The following is a 20,579-nucleotide window of genomic DNA, read 5'->3' as shown; positions in this document are numbered from 1 at the left end:
AAACACATCACAAACACATGCACTGCCAATACTCAAAGCCTGCAACAGTTGTGATTAAGGAATAAAGAAAATGAAGAAAACGATATTCACTGTTTGTTGCATTTGTTTGTAGCTTAAGAACTGACAACTTGTGTAAGTTTATCTAATCCTCCGTTTTCCTTTTTTTTTTCTGAAGAATGGCGTCAAGGTCGGATGGCCAGAATCATTCTGCAAGATGAAGATGTCACGACTAAGATCGACAACGACTGGAAGCGCCTCAACACACTGGCTCACTATCAGGTACACGAGTGCCGGCGTGCACTGCAGACAGGAACGAGCAGGCGCTGTGAGCTTAGTCGCTCTCACACTGTATTTTGTTGTGCGTTTGTTTGTGCAGGTGACGGACGGCTCAGTGATCGCCCTGGTGCCAAAGCAGAACTCTGCCTACAACATCTCCAACTCGTCCACCTTCACCAAGAGCCTCAGCAGATACGGTACGGCTCACGCTCTCCTCTTCACCTCATCCTATTTAAATCATTCCGTCTATGATTCCCATTCCTCCCTCTGCACCCTCCATTGCTCTTTCATTCTCTCTTTCTCTTTGTTTTTCATTGCCATGATTGGCTGCCTTACTTTTTCTTTTTTTCCCCCGCCTCCCTCTGAGTGAATGGCAATCCTTTTTATCCACTGCTATCAGCCCGGGCCAAGGCTATTCCATGGCTATTTCCAAGCAGTCCATAAATGACAGGCATTAAAGTAGACACCTCGATCCCAGCTGACAGAGTGAAAGAGAAGAGAGGGAGAGAAAGGGAGGACACCTGGCAGTCAGATAAACAGATAGAGGCCCAGCATCAATATTGTATACTTTATTCGAAATTTTGAATATGTAGAAGATAAATGGCTCTGTAGTTAGAAAAAGCTCGACCCTCGTCTGCTACTTAGTAGGAAATGATCCTTACATTTACATTACTGCTGTTATCCCAAGGTAAGCTGGACTAAAACCTCAGCAGATAAAAAAAAAAAAAAAAGAAAGACGAAAAATGTTTTGTTGAAGGTATTATCCCCTTTTCCTGTGTTTGTCTATAACATGAAATTCAATTTGGCATTGATATTGAATTAACTCTGGTGACAGAGTGGTCGTCAACAAAATTGAGAATATTATTAGCCAGTGTCTATTTAGCCGTTTTCAGAAATTTGTAGAATACTGGTTCAGGATATTTTCCTTTCACATATGAATAATGCAGCAGAAGATTGTCCGGGTCAGACTCGAGGAGTGTCGCCTGTGGAGAGCGTGCAGGACATGAAGAATAAATTCGGTGGCCAACTCAGACATATGCGTTCACGTATAAAGCCCGTCTGGAAAATGCTCGAAAGCAGCTCATTGTACAATGACATCGTATATGAAGGTGGCCATTTTCACCTCCACTTTTGATATTGACATTTACACAGTGGAAACCACTTAGAGTTATCAAAAAGGTTTGGACAAATCATTCCTACACGACTGCTGTTTGAATAATTCACTCATAGTTTTCAAGTCAGCTCACAGAGTTTGGGTCTTGTCTTGGGGTTGAACTGGGCTGAGGTGACTCATGACTGTGTTTCAGCAAGCTCAATCAATAAGTGAGGCAGATAGTGACACACACACACACACACACAGGCAATAGAGAAGGTAATGGCCCTCTGAAATTCATGAGGTTATCATAAAGATCAGCTCCACGTGTGATTGTTGACCAGCATGAAGAAATGTGTTTCTGCTGTGAACAACAAAGCTCCTGCTGTAAACTGCTCCTGCAGACTGGCGTGTGTTTAGGCTCTCTTCTGATTTATAAGGTTGTTGGACTCCCATTGCGTATACATATTAATTTCGCTGTAAGGGAGTGCGTGTATGTGTGCATGCTGTGCGCCGTGTCTTATCTTCCTCCACTGCTTTGGCTCAGTGAATTATTTCGACCTCCCGTTCCTGCCCAGCTCGCCGTTTTTGGAATCCTCCAGAGCATAGCTATCACTCCCTCTCTCCTGTAGCAGCAGGTGTGTTGCGTGGTGAGTGAAGTGTAATGCTTTGTCTCTGACCAACCTTGGCTTGGAGCCGGGGAGGACCCTCGCCCAGTTTATCATGTATCTTTAGATTTGTAAATGTTAATGTTGTCCGGAACATTATTTGATATTTTAGGGTGATAAATATATAGATGTCAATTAGATAATAATCTGCATTAGAAATAAAGAAATAAAAACAAACAAAAAAAGGTTACAACAAATATCCACTTGACTCGTACAGACACGACCACTATGAATGGTTTCAATGGTATTATTCTTTGGCTACTGGAGGGCAGTAGAAACAAGGACTATACTGATACAATATTTAAGTTCATATAACAGCTCCGTATCGTATGGCTACTTCAAATAGGTATTTCATTGTTTTATGAAAATTATCTCTTATTATCAAGTATCTGTTTGTGGGCATCTTGACTTGAATAGGAAGTATTTGGATAAGTACATAGACTGTATATAAAGATGATATAAAGTGAAGCCAAGCATCTCAATCGCCACCTGGTGGCTAGCTGCAGCATAGCTCATAAATCCCTCCTCCTGCATGTTAGTGGATGGGACATGGACCAAAATGAAGAGTAAATGTCAAATACTTTTTTCTTTCTCAAAGTTGGTGTCCGTCATTTTAGGTAGTTGTTATTACATTGACGCATGTCCAATTATCAATTTTGAAATGTCATGACAGATAGTTGATTCTGATTGGTCGACTACGTGTATCAGCAGGACCTCATTACCACAGCTCCACCCCCTGATCACTACTGCACAGATTGCAGCGTTCATCTGGGATATGTTGGCTTCATTTTCTGATAGTTGGAGGAAGTGGAAAGGCGTCATCCATCTTTAAAAACAGTCCATGGATCAGTGTCACATCTTCACTGCTTTAGTGCTAGTTGAGGAGAAATATGTATTTTTGGTCAATTAATTTACTGAAATCACTAAAACCCATAGTTCTCACTAAATACATTATGGCCGGTTCAGTGTTCATTATTGCACCTTTGTGTGCTTCTGCTTTCGTGTGTGTGTGTGTGTGTGTGTGTGTGTGTGTGTGGATGAGCACACATTAATGTCAGCCACCAGTAGCAATGATAGGTTTGGTATCAGAGCCACTCCGCACCCCGCTGGCAGGAGCACCGACAGCACTAGACACCATCCCACTCACCCTCATTCACTGTTCTATCCTGTGCTCCCCCATTACTCTCCATTTCACCCCTCTCTCCCCCAGATGTTTTTTCTTTGTGTCCATTTACCCCCCCTTCATCTCCCAACATTCACTCTCTCCACTCCTCTCCACGTCCTTTCACCGAACATAAAGGGACTGCAACACGCGGCAACATTTTTCTCTTTTATCTCTCATCCATCCATTCCATATTCCCTCCTTCCCCCAGGATGGGAGCTACTCAGCAGATAGTCATCTCCCTCCCCCCCCCCCTGTGCACCTCACCTCCCTGGTTCCTTCCTCCCTCTCTCTCAACCCTTAATGGAATGGTCATAGATATGCATCTCTTTGCTTCACTCTAATCAACTCTGACACCCACACCATGAATAATGAAAGCAACACAGAGAGATATGGTGGGGGAGAGATATTCAAGTGTGTTTGGGGGTATTTACTGGTCTGGTAAATGGCCCTAACAAGTCAAATTAGCCCTTTTGCATTCACTGCATCACGGTTTCAAAAGGAAGCTGACATAAAGCTGAAATAATCACTCTGTCTTGTGTGTGTGGATTTAGAGAGTATGCTGAGGACAGCCAGCAGTCCAGACAGCCTCCGATCCAGAACACCCATGATCACGCCCGACCTGGAGAGTGGCACCAAACTGTGGCATCTGGTGAAGAACCACGACCACTCGGACCAGAGAGAGGGCGACCGGGGAAGCAAGATGGTCTCTGAGATCTACCTGACCAGGCTGCTCGCCACAAAAGTAAGACGCAGGGGAGGATCCTGCACATCTGTGTGTTGTTATTTTCTCAAACAGCACTTAGAAGTACTGAGGGACACTCAAACCCACCACTAAAACTCAGACTAATGGAACCTTTAAGGTTGTAGATGTGGAGGAAACTACTCACACTGACTGTCCTTGAGGGGTCTTAAAATCCTACATAAGGTAAATTATATACATTTGACATTTCCATTAAAGCATTAAGCTTTCAGAGGCATTGAGCAGAACACAAGTACATCGCAAAGGAGAAGCGTCCAGAGGGTATACAAGCTTCAAGTATTACTTTTAAAAAATGGATGTTCGAATGTAAAATGAACTCATTACTTCAAGGTAGAAACAGATCATGTGGTGTCTTTACTGTTCTATTTTCAACTATCATCCTGTAGCTATAGTTAATAGCAGAGCAGTTTCAGCAAAATGACTGCTCTTAATCTTCAAGAGGAAAACAGAAACTTGGAACAGGAAAGCAAGTAAAGCCGTTTTCAGAGAGGAGAAAAGGCCGGAACCAATTGTGTGGACTTTTCCAGGTCTCAAGACACACCACAAAGCAAATTGCCAAGGAGCAAAGGGAGTGGTTGTCCAGCAAAGTAGTAGTAGTACACGAAAGCACAATTGGGTCCTGTTACGGCCAAAGCCTCATAAATTTACTTTGGCTCAACACTGTGACTGCAACATAAAAAGAGGACACCACGCTGGAGTCACGATTAAAACAAAGAGTTTTTTAACAAAACAAAGAATAAACAAATAGAGGCATGGACATAAAGAAAATAAAACTGGGAGCATCTGGACCCACCACGAAGGGCGGTGGGTCCAGATGTACGTGATCACACTTACTCATACCTGTGAGAAGAAAGAGTGAGGGAAGGAGAAAGAAAACACAAAACACCCTAAGTTGATGATTCTCATAAACCAACATACACAAACAAACGTGAACAAATAAATCCCAATACAAATGAATAACAGGCGTGGGAATGTATCTTGCCACAACATCATACCTGCCGTAGACATTTTGGACAGAGACACCGAAGCAATTTCTCCACCGTATCAGCCACTGATTGTTGACGAGCAAATTCTGCAGGAACACAAGGGAGTTGTGGTCAGTACAGATAGTCAAGTTGCAGAAATCAGAAGTGATCAGAATTAACCAAGAGAAGAACTTCTCGAGCTCCCACCACTACCACACGCACACACACACACACACACACACACACACACACACACACAGACAGCAAAGGGCACAGCAGGGCAAACCCCTTCAGCACTGGACAGCTCCACAAAGGCAATGACAGAACTGACAGTTGCCGTGCTGGATGCCACACTGTCTGCCAGCTGCTCTTGTGCCATAGATTTTTTTACCAGGGCTAACATCAACCACGGCACCACCTGGCTTACTGGCTTTTCTTCTGCGAAGCATGAAAAGTTTCAATGATATGTCCCCGTTTTTTACAATGAAAACAAACTCGGCTCTCTCTAGTGGATCTCCCTTTAGGCACCACTGGAAACACTGACATCAGCCGGCACCACAAAGTGAGTCGAACCCTTGTCTGACCCGCTATCTTTAAACCGAGCGTGCACAGCCACCTTTTCACCAAACACAGATTTGTAAGTGAGAACATATTCATCCGCAAGAATCGCAGCATCTGAATATTTAAGAGTCTTCTGCTCATTCAGGTAAGTGGAAGCCCTCTCAGCCAAGCAGCTTTTAAAGAGCAAAAAGGTTTTAAGGGCACTTAACGTTTTCACACCCTGCGCTGAGCACCACCTGTCAAATAATGCCTCTTTCTGGCGAGCAAACTCGACATCGGTTTGAGACTCAAGTTTTCCGTATTTGCGGAACTTCTGACGATAGAAAGTTCAGGTGCTCGCAAAATACCAGCTTTAACGTTCTCATAATCAAGGAGGCAATGCTGCATAAACCTCCTGGACTTTACCCGTTAGTACGGACTGCAGTAAAAGTGTCCACACCTCTTTGGACCAATTTAGTGTTGTTCCGACCCACTCAAATCCTTTTCATGAAAGGCCAGAACAAGATGGATGATTCTGCTCACATCAGACTCCGGTGAAGCCGAGGGAGACGCGGCTACATTTAGTTCTAATCCTTTCACAGGCAGTCTCTGCTTAGTCTCTTCCTCAAGCTTTCTCAGCTCCAGATTACGGGTCATTTCTATCTCTCTCAAATCAAGCCGACGCAACTCCAACTCAATCTCTTTCCTGCACGGCTTCACCAGCTGACAGCAATCTCCTCTCAACCAAAGCAGACAACAGCTGAATCAGCCCGTACGACCGGCTTCTTGCCTTGTTTAGTGATAGAAATATCTAATATCTCCGCAATGAGTTGAAGATTATCTTTAGTACATTTCTCCTACAACTCACGCATCGGGTTACTCAGAAAATCATCCTAATCATTACGCAGGGAAACCAACCTGCACAGTGATTTTTTAACCAAAACCACAAATATACAACTCCCATACAGCTCTGCACACAAAGTTTCATAGTCAATCCAAATATAACACGTCAGCGCTGTAGTATGCACACTTACGAGTGTGCACGCAAAGTGTTATGGCCAAAAACCAAACACACACATACACACGGTACTGTCGGGCTAACTGTGCTAACCAAGTGCTACAAAGTAACACGCACAGCGAAATCGAGAATCCACAAAAGATCACTATGCAAACAAAGAGTTACAGCAAAACAAAGTAAACACGCATAGTAACCTTAGAGGACGCACCTCCACACAACAAGCAGCACACTGCCACAACTCCAACCACTACAGCCCACAAAGGTACAACAGTAGTAGGAAACTACATCCAAAACAACAGCACCTGCTTTTAAGACCCCAGATATGTTTATGGACTTTGCAGAATCCGTCAGAGGATCTCCTGCTGTGTTCTCACAGTGGCTCACTCTGCTATTATCTGGAGTTTTTTACCTGGGGGCCAGCAGGAGAAACTATGAGGAAAGTGCAGAGCTTCTTTGTCGGACAATTGCGTTCTCCCATGCGGCCCCTCAGGAGAATGTCAGGAGATTAGCTGGAGTTCAGTGTGTGTCTGAAAGCAGCTTAACAGGACTGGCCTGTAAAGATCTTCAGTTTAGATCGGTTTAGAGTCAGCTTCATCGCTGCAATAAACCGCACTTAGGAGACCTGTACTAAAGCATTTTACCAAACATAACCAGAGCCGGTGAAGCATTTATCACGTGCACAACCACATGATTGATGGTTGGCGATAGAAAGCAGTATGTCACATTGTAGGACATTTTCTAGACAAAGCCTTTTTTTTTCTTTCTGATATATGCTAACCAAACCGTTAACCAATGGACCCTCTGTATATTTACACACACAAACCTGTACTTCTTCCTTGTGAGGACACATGGATGACATTAATTCCCTAGCTCATAACTGTAACCGTAACCATCACAACTCACACACACACACACACACACACACACACACAATCTTCTCCGTCTCAGAGACAATCCAGCTGTCTTTCCTTGTGTCTCTCAGTTCTCTGTCTCCTAATTATACAAAGGGGGGGGGGGGGGGGGGGGGGGGGGGGGCAGAGCAATGGGCAGCAGTTACAAGCGAGTCGGCTTTTCAATTTCCACTGGTAATAAGAAAAAACAGATTAATAAAAGGTGGGCTTGTGGTGCAGAGTGCAGGGAGGCAGCTACAGGAGGTGTCGGGAGACAGGTAATTTGTTGAGGGATTGAAGATTTGGCCACGCATGATGAAAAAACAGAGAGGCAAATATAATTGAGTAGCTCATCTTGTCCTTGTCTATCTGCGTCCGCCTGCCCGGTTGTCTCATCTATGCAGATCTCAGCACTTCGATCCGTAACTGGGACAGAATTCATTCCTGTTCCATTTCACGAAGGCTGACTAAATGCGATCCCCAAACATTTGTGCAGTAATGGATTCAGCCAGCCGGAGAAGTCCGGGAAACAAATGTGTTGTTAAGGAAATTCAGTCCCATTTATGTTGAAGAGTTGTCATTGGAGGAAAGCGTCCGAGTCGAGGAGCTGGGCTTCCTGTTTGTGATTATGTGGAGCTCAGTGACCAGAGCGAGGCAGTAACAAAGCCTAAGTTATTGCTGTGATTCACAGTGGGACCATTCACAGTGAAAACCTACACACATATGGCCCATTCAGGGGCTGTGGACACAAGTGGCTCACTATATTCTGACACACAGCACTGTCACACTGTTATTTATCAGTCTCTACCTTCTCACTGACATGTTCTTATTGTCTTAACCTCTAATATAAAGGTTTCCATAATAAGTAAATGTCGTTAAAATGTCGAAAGGAATCAGAGAAAAGAAATCAGGTGGCCTCCTGAATACTATGTAGTCAGTTACAACTTAAATGACATAGTGCAGCCATTTTGAGCACATGTTTGTTCAGAGGAAACAAAAACCACAACTCATGTTGTGTATACTGTGACAACTGGTATTCAAGCTCCACTAAAACTAAAAGGTTCTCTCATTCTTATGGACCAACACTGATTACCAAGCATAATAGTTAAATAAACAGTTAAAATTAAAAATGCAATTAATGAATAACTAAATTCAAATCATATAAAAACTAAACTAACATAATTTACCTACTAATAATAATTAAATAAACAATAAGTTTTCATTTTATGAAAAACGCTGACAATATCTTTGCTGCAGATAAACCAGGTAGGATGAACACAACGTTTTCACTTTGCGGCACACAAACAATAAAAAGTGACAGAATATATTGTAGTTTGAGGAGGACTCACTAATGACAAGGAATAATTCTGAAGTAGCTCCAGAGCTTTAACACAGGACCAGAAAACAGAACAACAGCCAGGTTTAAGATGGGCACTGCACTAGTTTGAATTAAAACTAAGAAATGGAATTTAATATTCTTGTTTTCTCACTTTTCTCACTCTACCACTCAGGGTACGTTACAGAAGTTTGTGGACGACCTGTTTGAGACCATCTTCAGCACGGCACACAGAGGCAGTGCGCTGCCCCTCGCCATCAAGTACATGTTCGACTTCCTGGACGAGCAGGCCGACAAACACTCGATCAATGACTACGACGTACGACACACTTGGAAGAGCAACTGGTTAGTGAGATAGTTTACTCTCTCTCTCTCTCTTTCTACATTTAACAATTGAAACTAACTATTGCAATGGATTTACAGTATTACAAGATGGCAACCTAAAATACAATGAAGGCTTTAGAGTATATATTATATTTAAGTCATCTTGTTTCAAATTGAAAATATCAAACGTTTGTTTCCAGCTTTTCACATGTGATGATTTGTTGCTTTTCTCAGGGGACAAAACAAAACTATTCATCATATTGTCCTTTGGAATTTTGATTGACGTTTTTTATCATTTTCTGGCCTATTCATTTACAGCATTACACTGGAACAGCATACACTTTGATCATTTTAACATTTACATTTTTTGTGTGTTATACAGAGTTTTACACTAGTGGCTCAAAGTTTTTCTTACCAGATGATGTTCCATAACCTGTGTTCCAACTGTCTATACTACCCCAAGATTACAGTGTTTATGGGGGCTTAGTAATTATTGATGGACAGTGGTAATTAGTGGCCAAAGTGTATTTAAATGGCCTTGTAACTGAGTGTGTTATGTAATAGAATGTGGTGATAATGATAGTGTTCTGCATCCCATCTGCTAATGCCTGGAAAGTATATATTACTGAAAATAATTATTCAAACTTAAGTCATTAAATCAGTGAATGCAAGTCTGCAAAATGCACAGACAAGTCAAATAGCTGCTATGTCGTACGCTTGGTCATAATTTACTGGATGAGTTCAGAACATCTTTGAACTAGTGCTGCGATATTTTCCATACATTATTTATTCCCATTTATTTGATGGGAGACAGTTTTTGCAAAGCATTTAGAGGACGGTTGTAAAACATTTTGCATATCTGACCAGACAACTGACACATCACCTGAGATCATGGCACCTATTGAGTGATTACAATAAACACAAGGCTTAAATGTACACGATGCACTGATCAGAGATTAAAATTAAGTAGTGCAATTCTAACAAAGTAAGTAAACTACCTGTCACAAGGGACATAGTTATTCAGGCTATTACCAGTTATAATGTACTTCCTGTAAATGTGTGTTTCTTTACCTTCTGCAGTCTCCCTCTGCGTTTCTGGGTGAACGTGATCAAGAACCCCCAGTTTGTGTTTGACATTCACAAGAACAGCATCACGGACGCCTGTCTGTCTGTGGTGGCCCAGACCTTCATGGACTCCTGTTCAACATCAGAACACAAACTGGGAAAAGACTCACCTTCAAATAAGCTTCTCTACGCTAAAGACATCCCCAACTACAAGAACTGGGTGGAGAGGTAGGTCAAAGTTTAACACAGACAAACTGACGTGCAAATCCACAAAACTCAACTGGAAACTCATTTAGTTCCTTGTACGACTTCTAGTATTAGGGCCACTTAAAGATTTTGTGAATAAAGTGGTAATATTACATGACTTAAGTTGTAATATTACCAAAAAAAGTCATACATTAACAAGATGAATGTCTTTTAGTTTTAAAATTAAGAGAATAAAACCTGCATTAAAATAAGAAATGTGGAGCAGCCTGTTAAATTATACTTTAGTAAGGGTTTCAGAAATAACAAAATACTTAAATTGCCTCTTCGGTAGAGTAGGAGATGTTTGACAGTGGTTTTAATACACAGGTATCATTGATTACATGTTGTGTTTATGCATGATGGATTCGAAGAGGTTTCTTATTTTCTCAAAAGACAATGAGATTAATCATCTCAAGCTTTTGGATCCAGTCGAAGGAGAACTTGGCAAGCACAAATACTCTGTTGTACTTATGAGCTGGTGGAGTAATAATAGTAATAGTACATTATATTTATATAGCGCTTTTAATAGTGTTAATGACACTTTACATCAAGGTTAAAACCAGAGAGAGCCAATAAAAGCAAATACATAGAAATACATCATATGTCATATAAAAGCAGTTCTGCAGAGGTGAATTTTGAGCGATGTTTTGAAGGTTGGCAGGTCAGTGCAGCCTCTGAATGGTTGAGAGAGGCTTCCAGAGGGAGGAAGCAGCTACAGAAAAGCCTCTGTCGCCCCAGGTCTGGTCCTTGGTCCTGAGTGGAGGTGACAGGAGGTTGGCATCAGAGGAGCGGAGGCTGGAGGAGAGAGGGTGGTGGTGGTGGAGCATAGGAGGGAGCCTGGTTATCGAGAAATTTGGGTGGAAGGTGAAGAATGATAATGTGACAAGCGTCGTGGAGACATGGGATCAAGGTTAAAAACAGCTGTAACACGCAAAAATACAGGTTGAACTTTATCCGGTTCTAGAAATCAAAGATTGGAGCTGGGTTAAATTGGTGTGAAGCAATCATGTGCTGTGATTACAACAGTCTTGCCCTCGGCTTTAAAAAAAAAAAAAAAAAAGTTCACACAGTGTAAATCTATCAGTTCTGCCTGTGACATTTTCAGCTTGACCCAATGAATCAGATCCAAGAAAAAACACTCTGACTTTAAAATCCACTTCACCTGTTAAGAATCAAGTTTAGAGAGGAACCATCCGGGTGAATAAAGGATTTGTAACAGCTGTTCGCCCTCTCTCCAAACAGAGGAACGCTGAAATACATCCTCTGGTGCACGCCACATCTTTTATTCAGCACCGAAGGTTATGGGCTGCAATCAAAAACGTGATCTTTGCAGCTGCATTACTACGTTACATCCTGCTTCTGTCTGCTACACCGATCCCTCACCTGAATGCTCTGGTGATTTATGTGTTGTTGTGAACACGTCTTCTGCCACGTTGTTCTTCTCTCCCGTCTTTTCTACATTTTTCTCTGCTCACCCCCAACCTGTCGAGGCAGGTGGCTGTCTGGTTCTGCTCGAGGTTTCTTCCGGTTAATGAGGGAGTTTTTTCTCTACACAGTCGCCAAAGTGTTCGCTCATTGTGGGCTTCTGTATAATTTTTTTAAAGTCTTGACCTTTTATGTAAAGTGCCTTTAGATAATGTATATTAGGATCTGGCGCTGTACAAATACAATTGAATTAAATTGAATATGTGAAAGACAAACTCCTGAGAGAGTCCTGACCGAATTGTTAATGTCTGAAAAAGGCTTAAGTATCTTATCTGGACTGCCACTTCCTTCACTCTTTGGCAATTTGCTTTGCCGGGTCTTCAACAGCATGTAAAGATGTTCTGATTATTCTGATACTGAAATTACCAAGATATAATGCTCGCAGGGCAGGAAACATCATCTGCCAAATGGGGATAATTGTGTGTAAAACAAGTGTTGGCTCAAAAGTAAATGATATATCCAAAGTGCATTGCCCTTCTCCTCCTGCCGCTGCAGCACTCATGCACTTGGACAACAACAGGCTTGACTGTGCTACAGTAAGTCCTGAGGCTTGCAGAGAGCATTTGGAGGCAGAGATAGGGATTTATAGGAGAGGGTTAATTGGGTGCAGTTAAACCTCGTTTTCGCTCATGCCTCCTAACCCACTCTCAACCTCAGACTGCAGCAGTAAACCTTGAGATAGTTGAGATATGGATCCTGCAGGCAGGTTCAGGTGCAACTCAATATTGGTATATATTCTCAATATACTGTGCTATTCACTGCCTGCTACATATTTACTGGAGATTTTGCTCCTCTGCTGCGGCACTGAGTCAATAATGTGAAGGTTGTTGCTCATACAGAATGGACCTCAGTAGGTGCAAGTCAACACTCAACATGAGGGACTGTACATAAATAACTAAATAATGTTTTTATGTGTAAAGCAAGGCCTTCTGTATTCATTTTTAGTTTTATACACGCAATGTTTACCTCCCTGCGTCTACCTCAAAATACGGTGAAAAATTGTGTCAATGCAGCAGGAAAACTATCAGGCACCTGTCTTCTTTTAAGTGAATTTCTAACTCCCATGTCTGCCAGTCCACTGGGGTCCGCTATGGTCCTCCTGACGTTACTGTTGTCTCATGTCCACCCATGCTAGCGTATGCACGGACCCCTTGTCCACGTGCAGCCCAAAGGTTGTTGACTGTATGTGCGCATGCTCCAGGTATAATATATTTTACTGTTCAACATTTTCCAGTCCAGGAGTCATCTTGATATGAATGGCAGTTGACAAACAAACCTTATACCAGTTTAGCGCCACCTACTGGAATAGAATGGAATTGAATGTTGGATAAGGTATGCAGCCCAGGAACGCCACACCCGTGCGGACCCTCATTTTAGTATGAATGGAAATGAGGGCATGCATGTGTAACCGATTCCAGTAAAAAAAATATCAGCGGACACGGAGTCTGGAAAGTATGGTCGACCTTTTCAGGCAGCAGCTAACGGCAAATTGACAGAACTCGACAGATTTGTTTTACATATTTTATTTTGTGAGAGGCTGCTGCACCTTTTATAGTATTATCTTTATTCCAAACCTTTCTGCCACAACAGATGAAGAGGTCTACAGAGAACCCATCTGGAAAGCTCACACTGCTAAAAAAATAATTTAACAAAAAAGCAATTGTGGATGACCAGGATATTCATGTTCAGACTCTGTTTGAGTAAAATAAGTGTATAAGCTTTTGGATGTAATACAGATGTTTTCTTTAAACCCTGCCTGATGTCTCCTCCAGGTATTACTCTGACATCTCCCGCATGCCGGCCATCAGCGACCAGGACATGAGTGCCTACCTAGCAGAGCAGTCCCGCCTGCACCTCAGCCAGTTCAACAGCATGTCTGCGCTGCACGAGATCTACTCCTACATCATCAAATACAAAGACGAGGTGGGCTCCGTCGCTTCCAAACCCCCCCACCCTACCCTCCTCACTTCCCTTGACTAATACCATGAGGTCATTTTAATTCAATTACACTGATAACCAGTGGTACAGGCTGGAAGGTATTATCACCATTAGGATGCACATTAAGGCATGAGCTCAACACATTACAGACCTAACGGAGCCACATTAAATTAATGTGGTTTTCATTTCCCCCCCCCCCCCGACATGTACAGTGTCCCACAGCTGCTGCCGGCTGATTAAAACTCCACATTTCTGCTCAAAGTGTGTGGTTTATCTGATAAAGGAACAGTTTGACATTATTTTGACATATGCTAATGTGCTTTTTGCTGAAGAAGATCAAACCCACCGCTCTCGTCTCTGTGCTAAATATGAGGCTTTTGTAGGGATTAAGCAAACAAGATAGGACGTGTTAATTACTGAGCTTCAGAAGCGCTGGTAGGTAGATTTGTTGTGTTACCTTTAGACACAAGCCAGGCTGAGGGTCTCCACCCTGTTTCTAGTCTGTGCGCAGACAAACTCACCATCTGCCTGCAATGGCTTCATAATTTAGCACACACACACATATGAGAGTGATATAAAAAATGAATGCGTTTTTTTTTTCTATCTTTATTCAAGAGTGTGGTCTTGGATTTGCTGCACGCCAGCTTCAGCTCTTCTCCACTTGCTGCTTTTGTGCGTAAGAGAAACCTCTGCTCTCGGATTTTTTGTTGTGCAACAACTCTGTCAAAACCAAAAAACCAATAGAATGCCAGATGGAGTGATGACGAAATACCTTTTTGGAGAGCAGTAGTGCACGAACCTGGTTAAAGTAATCGCCTGTGCAGGACAGAAACCTAACACATTCACAACGAGGGCGGGACAGTTTCACAATTACACCTGGCATTCTATTGGTTGGGCAGTTTTGATAGATAGAGTGCAGAGGAGAAATCCGAGAGCAGAGGTTTCACACAAGCACAGAAGCAGCGTGTGGAGAAGAGCTGAAGTTGGAGCGCAGCAAATGTAAGCACAAGCAGGGTACATCTGAGTGAGAGCGCAAGGTTTTGAGTGGAAGCATTACAAAATCTGAACTTGAAAACAATACGTACTAATAACCATAAAACTGAAAGACCAAGCCCTTGAATAAAGAGAGAAGAAAAAAATATATAATTTCATGTAACTCTCTGCAACAAATCAAATAAGTGTATTTGACAAATATTGAACTATTTTTGCTAATGTAATCAAGCTGTACATTGCTCATGTTTTTCCAAGCAGACTGGAAGGCAGGATTAATTAGTAAAATAATGTGCGTGTTACTTGCTTCTGCCGAACGTGTGTGTGCATGTGAGTGTGTGCACGCTAAATGTCCTTCTTTAAGTGGACTGATAATTTAGCCTTAAATCTGTTCCATGCCCCCTCGTCCAACCCATTAAGACTTAAATGACTGAAAGAGCCCCCTCACACCCCCACCCTCCAAGCTATTTAATCTTTCCTCCATCTCCTTATCCCTCCTTCTTTCCTTCCCTGCCTCATTATCCTCCATCCTCTCCATCCCTTTATTTTCCCCTCCCATGAGTCACTGCGGTTCATACCACCCCCCCCCCCCCCCTCCTCTTTCACCCTCCTCCCGCTTCTGATGGACAGCCCTGTGTCCTTTGCAACCTCCGCCTTCCCCAGCTTTATCGCGCTTTTATGTGGCGACCGATAAGTTGTCTCAGCCTCCCTCCCTCCCTCCCCTCCCCTCCGTCCCCCCGTAGCAGCAGTATTACAGTGGTTACGCTGGCTGGCTGCAGGTGTCTCCATTCAAACCAAGTGCTCCCCTTCATTACAGCCTATTATACAGATGTAGGCGGCTGCACAATCGCAGTCGCCTCTGACACATGCCCTGACCTCACATGCACACTCAAATAAGCGCGTGCATGAATGTACACGCTCAAATATGCCTGCTGATACACACACACACACTTCAGTAAGAGAGGACAAATGCACACATAAATACAGTCTTTTTGCACCAGCTCCTCTCTGCCCTGTTCAAGGCCCACATAATAAAACACCAACACCAACACACACACACACACTTTCCATGTGGCCTTGGTCATGCAGTTGTGTACATCCCACTCACCCAGACACCTGCCCTCCTAACCATGTCCATGTTGTCAGCATCCGTTTAAAATGTGATCACTAACAGAGACTCTGACATTAGCCACAGAGCATTTGTGTTAATGAGTTTGCTGCATGCACCAAGATATAAAGAATTGATCATCTTTCTCCATATCTGTGTCCAGATCCTTTCAGCGTTGCAGAAGGACGAGCAGTCGCGCAGACAGCGGCTACGCGGAAAGCTGGAGCAGGTGATCGACACCATGGCTCTGGCCAGCTGAGGACCAGCCAATCGCGCTCCTCGGCTAGCAGAGAACTGGCCAACCAACACACCTTCCCTGACAACCGTTGACGCCCCGTGACATTTAGACCCTCGACGTTTGAAGTCTCTCGCTGTCGCCCTCGTAAACAACAACAAACATGAGCAGCAGAAAAGACTGCCAGGACACAAGCACCCAGCAGCAGCACACTGGAGAGATAGCAGGACCTAAGGCCCCGCCGGCAGGGTTGGTGTTTTTTTGGTTTTTATTTGTTTTCTCTGAGCCACCAACCCAGCCCTGAACAACCAAATCAAACGCACCGACAGCCTCAGCAGATATGGTCCTCAGCTCAGGAGAGAGTTCATTTTCATCAAGGCCCCTCATCACATCGAGAGTCCTATAGGGGCAGCAGCTGGGTACTTTGGCCACAATCAGGAGCGGTACATGCACAGTGGCGACCAGACACTCATGGAGCTGGACGCAGAGCTGAAACGCTGCAGGGGGAAAGGTACAAGTCACCAGCGAGTAGCTTTCCACAGCCAGAGCTACGGTTCAATAGCAACTGTGGGCTAATACAAATCCAGGATGTGATATCTCTATACTTGATCCCTTTCTCTTTTCTGTTGCTGTCCTCCACCGGGAGGTCAGTGGTCAGGGACAGCTACAGAGCAGCCGCCATGGAGCTGGTAGAAATTCAGTGTGTTGCTCAAAGACACTTCAGCAGGACACTTGGCTGCCACCGCAGAGCAACCACGAGGAAGGACTTTGCAGGGAAACTCTTCCTCCAGTACTGACTCTGACTAACTATCAACAAGATCTCTGACAAAGGACATCCTCAGTTTCACCACTCGGCTTTTGATTTGTAATTGTATTCGATTCCGTTGCTCCCTCAACTGCCTACTCTCCCTAGTGCTGTGCCACTTGTGTTACTGCTGAATTTGCACAACAAAGCTAAATCAAAAGAGAGAAGAGGATATATGAATATATATATATATATATATATGGATATATAAATACAAACCTTTTGTTTTTAAAACAAATGAGAAGTTGAGTTCTTTTTCCATTTTAATGTACAAAAGATAAGTTTGAGAAGAGGATTTGATATTTCCGAGATGAAAAATTATGAGGAAAAAGTTGTCCTGTGCCATGTTTTCCTTTGAATGTTGTTTAGTGCAAAGAGACTTCTTTTCGTTAGATGAAATGTGCTATCATGAAATGTGCTATCATGAAATGTTGCCATGCTTACCGACTGAAAGTGAGAGTTTAAAAAATAGGTAACTGGCAAAGATATACATATATATATATAATTACAGACACTTTCTATATTTCATGAGGTCTTTGGGTAGTTGTGTGCTACATCTCTGGCGAAAGGACAAATGGTGTCTGGAAGTCGCCTGTGAGACGACCGACCTTCAGTGCTCTTGTGTTTGTTTTGAAGCAACCAAATACAGCTGATTTAGATGAAGTCATTTCTGTGGAGGCCAGCCTCGTCGCTGTGTGGTGGTCGGACCACTGGAGGAATTAGGCAGCCGTCTAGGTTGAACCGTGGCACATGTTCTCTGCAACTTCTTGCTCTTGTTTTATAGCCTTCCCCCTCTTGTCTGAAACATTTTATTAGATGTGCCATCTGACATGAAGGCTAGTTTTTGGTGTGATGCAAAAGAAAGTGAAACAGTGTTGTCGAACTTTGGCTTGTATTTTTTTTTTCTTAGTCTGCAGTGAATACGGTAAAAGCTCAAGGCTCCATTTTTGAAATGTGAATGTGGTTTATGAAGCGATAATGAAATGTAGCTTGATTCATGTGAGTGGTGTTTTTGTACCAGTTGAAGGCCTTTTTTTTTCATTCTGTGGTTTTACAGGGGTATCAAAAAAAGTGAAGTACGCGCTGCACCACATAAACTGGCAGTGCTCAGAAAAAAACATGCGTACATGAACAAGACATTCCTTTCTCCTATGACAAAAAATAAGATTGACAGGCGTTAAACACACCGGGGTAATGTCATGTAAACTGTATGTTTGATGAACTGTCATTCATCCATGAGAAGCAGATCAGACTCATTTACAACCAGATCCGATGAATTTAACTACTTATCCCTGTTTGTTTCTTTTAATAACAGAGAAAATAGGTGATGGTTGAAACAGGTTGATTTCCATGAGATTTACAAGAATACTGCAGTTACCAATGCATCAAAATCATTTTGGCTACATCCACATTACTATGTTACAAATCAACTCTGCTACAAATATGCCTGGGTCCACACGACTAGCAACCAACATTGGCCTCGGCTACCAGTGTAGAACACAACATGGATAATCAATTACAAGCGTTGCTGACCCTGTTGTCTTTGCTAACAGCTTGAATTCTGCATTTAACTATGATAAAAGTGATCACATGCGAAAAGGAGCTAATATTCTAACAATTCCTGTTTACACCAACACGCGTTTTTTGGCATGTAAGTATGAACCGGAATTAAAACTCATCCTCAGCCAAAACGCTTGTGTTGAGAGATGATCGTTTTATTTTTCAAATGAAATGGGGTAGTATGGATTTATCCTTTCTTTTCCTTCCTGTTCAACAGTGCTTCCCTCAGTTTCTTTTTTTTCCTGTGGTACAGTGGAATTGACTCTTTAATCAGTGAACCCCAGAGTACTCATCCCAGTTTGAATAACAGAGTCTGCAGACAGCTGGGGGGTGTCTGCGAACAGGCCTGCTAGGTTTATGCAAAACCGCACCCCTTGAGTTATCATCCCCTCCTACACTTAGACAGTCCAAGGAGAGCCAAGTGAGAGATGGCAGTTATTACTAACTTACTTTGGTTCTTCTACCTTGGTAATAGATCCTTATGACTGCAGTGAGTGCTGCTCTTCAGTACAATCCAACACAGCCAAGGAAACTCTCAAGTATACTTTCCAACACAGTTGTAATCTATCTACAATGAGACTTGCTCACACCTCTTGTCTTCATTTTACATAGTCTCAAATTAACCTTTGCTGGAATAGATACTTGTTTTAAACAGAAGTTTAAAATGCCAGCTGGGAAAACTAAAGATTTTTAATATTAATTGTAATAATTAGGACACTAGGCATCATGTTTTTTGAATACTAAACTAAGTTATTAGTTCAAGTAATGTAATTGAACTGAAATAATTGTATTTAAATCTGCACCCCACATATTTGTGCAAGTTGTACTGACAATATTACATTATTTTCTTTATTCCAAAGAAAACAGCAGCCAGTAGAGAAAGGATGCTTCCACACCTGCCTTGTTTGGTTTGGACCTTAGGACTTTTCAGGTTGGTCTGAACCCAAATAGCAGGAGTGAGAATTGTCTTTGGTTTTGATCGAAGAGACAGACTCAGGTCCAAACAGAAGAAGTGGTCTGGGTCCACATCAAACTGAATCATGTTATCCATGTAAGATTTTTTTCTGCTACCACTATGCTATTATTATGATAGCAGGATACATCTTTCGTTTATCTCCTTTCAAGCAGTAACGGCTGCCCACAGAATTAACCCACATGAAAGCAATGTCAAGTACAGAGCAATGCAGCACGTGGATGTGATGACCACAGAACATTGCAAAATTGCAGTGTGAAAACAAACCAGATCAAATGTTGGCCGACATGATGTCACAAAAACACAAACCTTGGTTCAGACCCTGATAAGGACTTTCTGTTTAGAAGGCACCTGGTGTGATTAAAAAAAAGCACTAGACAGACTAAAGAACATAACCCAGTGATATTGTTCAGTCACAGCTGGCACACAGAATGAAATTCAGGGTGATATTTCATTTAGTGTGTTTGGCCGTCACTAATTTTCACATAAGACCCTTTGGATTGTGTCTTTTGAGCAGCACTCCCTCCAATCAAAGCCTCACGCTTAAAAGGAAAGTGGAAAATAATGTCACCACACATGAGGTGATTACTAAACTGACATGCTAATATTCAGGTTGACGATAAGGATTCATTATTTGAATTCCATTTCCCAGCTACAACTATAGAAAAATGAACATCATATTTTCCCTACAGCTGAGAAAACAGGTTTGTAATATAAAAATATTCAGTTCCTTAATATTCAGTTGAAGTTATAAGGCAAACTTAGCATCAGTGACATTGTGTAGCCTCCAAGCCAAACACATTTTGCTGCTGTCAAGTGAAAGCTCTTCACTCCAACAGAACCACATTACCTTTGAGGGATTAGGATGTTTAAAGAAACCCTTTCAAAAAATGCAGTGTATATTTTTTTGCAGTTCAAACTAAAACGCCGTGTTTCATCTGACAGCATGAATGTGTTTGGACAGAGTGAGACGTACTGTTTGTGCTTCCATACTTGAACCACTGATCTACACAGGGTAAAAAACTACATACAGGGCAGCAGACCAAAGCTTTCGTCATCCACATCAGGAGAGGAACTCCAGGACAGGAGATTAACTTTGATCCATCTGCTTCTCAGCACTTCCACAAAACGGATTTCGC

At 42.5% G+C, this 20,579-nt stretch overlaps 1 protein-coding gene across 2 annotated transcripts in view; it reads left to right on the top strand.

The window, feature by feature from the left end:
• LOC117764601 (plexin-A1-like) overlaps positions 1 to 19,409 on the top strand; it is a 261,822-nt gene extending 242,413 nt beyond the window's left edge. For both annotated transcript variants that reach the window (XM_034590517.1, XM_034590516.1), the window contains exons 27-33: positions 176 to 279; positions 377 to 473; positions 3,754 to 3,944; positions 8,887 to 9,056; positions 10,116 to 10,328; positions 13,604 to 13,754; positions 16,031 to 19,409. In XM_034590517.1, the coding sequence (XP_034446408.1) occupies positions 176 to 279; positions 377 to 473; positions 3,754 to 3,944; positions 8,887 to 9,056; positions 10,116 to 10,328; positions 13,604 to 13,754; positions 16,031 to 16,126 (1,022 nt within the window). In that variant the 3' untranslated portion in view covers positions 16,127 to 19,409. The remainder of the gene's footprint in view (positions 1 to 175; positions 280 to 376; positions 474 to 3,753; positions 3,945 to 8,886; positions 9,057 to 10,115; positions 10,329 to 13,603; positions 13,755 to 16,030) is intronic.
• Positions 19,410 to 20,579: the final 1,170 nt, after the last annotated feature.

The sequence above is a fragment of the Hippoglossus hippoglossus genome, chromosome 7 (genome assembly GCF_009819705.1).
Source record: "Hippoglossus hippoglossus isolate fHipHip1 chromosome 7, fHipHip1.pri, whole genome shotgun sequence".
NCBI classification, from domain to species: domain Eukaryota; kingdom Metazoa; phylum Chordata; class Actinopteri; order Pleuronectiformes; family Pleuronectidae; genus Hippoglossus; species Hippoglossus hippoglossus.
Note: the sequence above shows the minus strand (reverse complement) of the source record. Positions and strands in the feature narration are given on the sequence as shown.